This window comes from Salvia splendens, unplaced genomic scaffold (assembly GCF_004379255.2).
Source record: "Salvia splendens isolate huo1 unplaced genomic scaffold, SspV2 ctg188, whole genome shotgun sequence".
NCBI classification, from domain to species: domain Eukaryota; kingdom Viridiplantae; phylum Streptophyta; class Magnoliopsida; order Lamiales; family Lamiaceae; genus Salvia; species Salvia splendens.
In genome coordinates this window covers 14,730-17,592 of record NW_024598827.1, presented here as the reverse complement: position 1 = coordinate 17,592, position 2,863 = coordinate 14,730, and the positions used below count along the sequence as shown (strand labels likewise).

The 2,863-nt window shown below is 39.2% G+C and overlaps 1 protein-coding gene across 1 annotated transcript; it reads right to left on the bottom strand.

Annotated features, from left to right (window-relative positions):
* Positions 1-44: 44 nt before the first annotated feature.
* Positions 45-1,479, bottom strand: LOC121789259 (probable LRR receptor-like serine/threonine-protein kinase At4g37250; the record flags this gene model as incomplete). Its single annotated transcript, XM_042187754.1, has 1 exon — positions 45-1,479. A coding segment is annotated over exon 1 (1,262 nt), but the record flags the coding sequence as incomplete, so codon positions are not given.
* Positions 1,480-2,863: the final 1,384 nt, after the last annotated feature.

Here is a 2,863-nt window from a genome sequence, read left to right as displayed (position 1 = left end):
GTTGTGGTGACGTGGCTTTTTCGAGAAAGTCCATTTTCCGAGACAGTGTTGTGTTTGCTGAGGTGGACTCCGATGACGCCCAGTCGAACTCATTCGCGGTCTGTTCTTCTGGTTTGGTTGTGTGTTTGGCAATTTTTTTTCTTTTGAAGATGTAGAGGAAGATTATTGCGAGGATTGCGATTCCGGCGACGTCTCCGATGACTATCGCGAGGATCGTTCTGGTCGTGAGACCGGAACGATCCTCGTGAGAGGGGTCTCCGGTTGATGGATTGGATGCTATTGTTTTCGGAATGGCTGCGATCGCCGGAGGAGAATTGGAAGGCGGAACTCCCTCTCCGGCGGGAGGCGGAGACGTAGACGGAGCGAGACACGTGTTTTGCAGTGGCTGGCCGCATAAGTTAGGGTTGCCGGAGAGTGAATCTGTGGCTTGGTGGAAGAAGAGATCAGACGCCGGAATCGGACCGGATAAGTTGTTGTGAGAGAGATCCACCGTCGCATTGGCCGGAATTAGGGAGGCGAATTGCTGCGGGATTTCGCCGGAGAGTCTGTTGTAGGAAGCGTTGAAGTAGGAAATATGGCTGCCGCCGAAATCTGGCGGTAGAGTTCCGTTGATCAAGTTGGAAGACAGATCTAACACTTGAATTGAATCGAATTTCGCCGGAATCGGGCCGAAGAAGTAGTTATTCTTCAGAGAAATAGCTGTTAAATTCGGAGGCGCCGTCAGATTTAACGGCAGGTTCCCTACGAGAGCGTTGTCGGAAAGGTTCAGAAGCCGGAGATTCTGAAGCTTCCCGACGAGCTCCGGGAGGGAGCCGGAGAGAAGATTGTTGGACAAATCGAAGAACTGAAGGTCGGCGGCGGAGAAGAGAGTGGAAGGGATGGATCCATTGATGGAATTGTTGGAGAGATTGAGATTTTGGAGGTGTTGGATCATGCCAATTGTGGCGGGGAGGGAGCCGCGGAGGCCTGAATCCGGGAGGGAGAGGCCCGTGACCCGGAAATAGGGCTCCCCGGAGCCCGGAGAGCCGCAGGAGACGCCGTTCCACGAGCACGGAGTCTCGTCATCGGCGGTCCAGCCTTGCAGAGCGCGGAATGGATCGGCGGTGATGCTGTATTTGAAGGAGAGAAGGAGGACGCCGTCGGTGTTGAGCCCGAAAGATCCGGCCCGAATAAGGAGAGCCAATGCGAGAGCCCATAGATTGAGCAGATCGAGGTTTCGGGCCCTCATTGTGTTGTGGTTTGAAGGGAGAATTGTGTAATAAGAAATGGAGATCGAAGTGAGATTTAAGAGGGCAGAAGGGACCATGTGGGAAGAACAATAAAGAATCAGGAGGGAGGGGACAATAATGGTTCACCAAAACTTGCTAACTGAAAACCAAAATACTCTGTAATGAGCCATTTATGATTGCACATAATATAATGAGGGGAAAGTACTACATTCAATCATGCTGTCTCCTTTGTGAATTGACATTCAGGTTGTTTTATTTCAGTACATTTGTGGAGATATTATTATAGGCGAAATGGTCTATTTGATGCGTGAACTCAGAAATGTTATATGATCAGTGTTTATGGCATCTACAACACCAGCAGATGAGAATTTAATTAGAATAATAATTTACTCACACTTAAAATTAAAAATGAATATAATTAGATTTTCTAAAAATAAAAAATAAATAGAAAATTTTAAGGAAAGATATGGTTGTTGCTTTTAAAGTAAGGAATAAGTAAAAAAAAATGGTGTGAGACACATGAACAATGCAGTGAATGAATGAATTTTAGTGATGAATTGTGGGTGAATTTAGATATAAGTTAGAAATAGAATAAAGTAAGTAACAAAAAGAAAGAATAAACTAGGATAGAGAATAAAATTTTGTCCAAAATTGAAATGATATAACTATATTGGAATAACTGAGAAAAGAAAACAACTAAACCATCGCGGGATGAATTGAGTACCTATTATTTCATTTTTATAAACAAAATACCCAGTCCATGTTTCTGAGATGCTACCTAAAGAACATGTATTTTATATTACACCTCATACATATATAGAAATACCAGTATTTGTCGGAAATTTCTTTAATATATTTTATTCTCAAATGCTAAATGAAGGGTAGTAAATGAAAATTGTCTACTGAAATATTTTTAATAATCACTACAAACAAATGTACAATGAGTCAAAATTAACCATTTACTTTATTTGTGTATGCATAGGTAAAACCATTTTTGCTGAATTCATTTTGATTAGACATAAATTTTAAGAAATATAAAAAAAATGAATGAAAAACATAAGTAAAATGTTAATCCTGTTTTTTTATGTATTAATTTTATAAATATGTAAAATGTAAGATCTATATTTATCAAAAATATTAGAAATTTAATTGAGACATTTAATAGACTGCATCCCAAATGGAAATATGAAATATTGAATAGGGAACGGTGGATACTATTTAAAAAAAAATAGTTGACCGAATAAAAAGGGTTGTTGGATTAATAACTTTTGCATACTATTATTAAAATGGGATATTATAATAATGGTGAGAAGTAAGAGGCCTATGCTATTATTTAGATCTTGATCCAGCACATAGCCTATACATGATTGACCTTAACATTTTCTTATGTTTGTATAACATGCAACCTTAACTATAGCCTATAAGCATTATGCTATAAGAAAGATTGACCTACATATTTTCTCAAACAAACTAAAAAATTAACATATAGTAGTATTAATTTTTTAGATTTTTGTTTAAGTTAAACGAATTTGACTTGTTTGACTTTGAACACAGGACAATATACCTTGAAATAGGGAAAACACTAAACACTACTTTAAGTGAAGGAAGAAACCCATCTAATGATCGATCCAAGT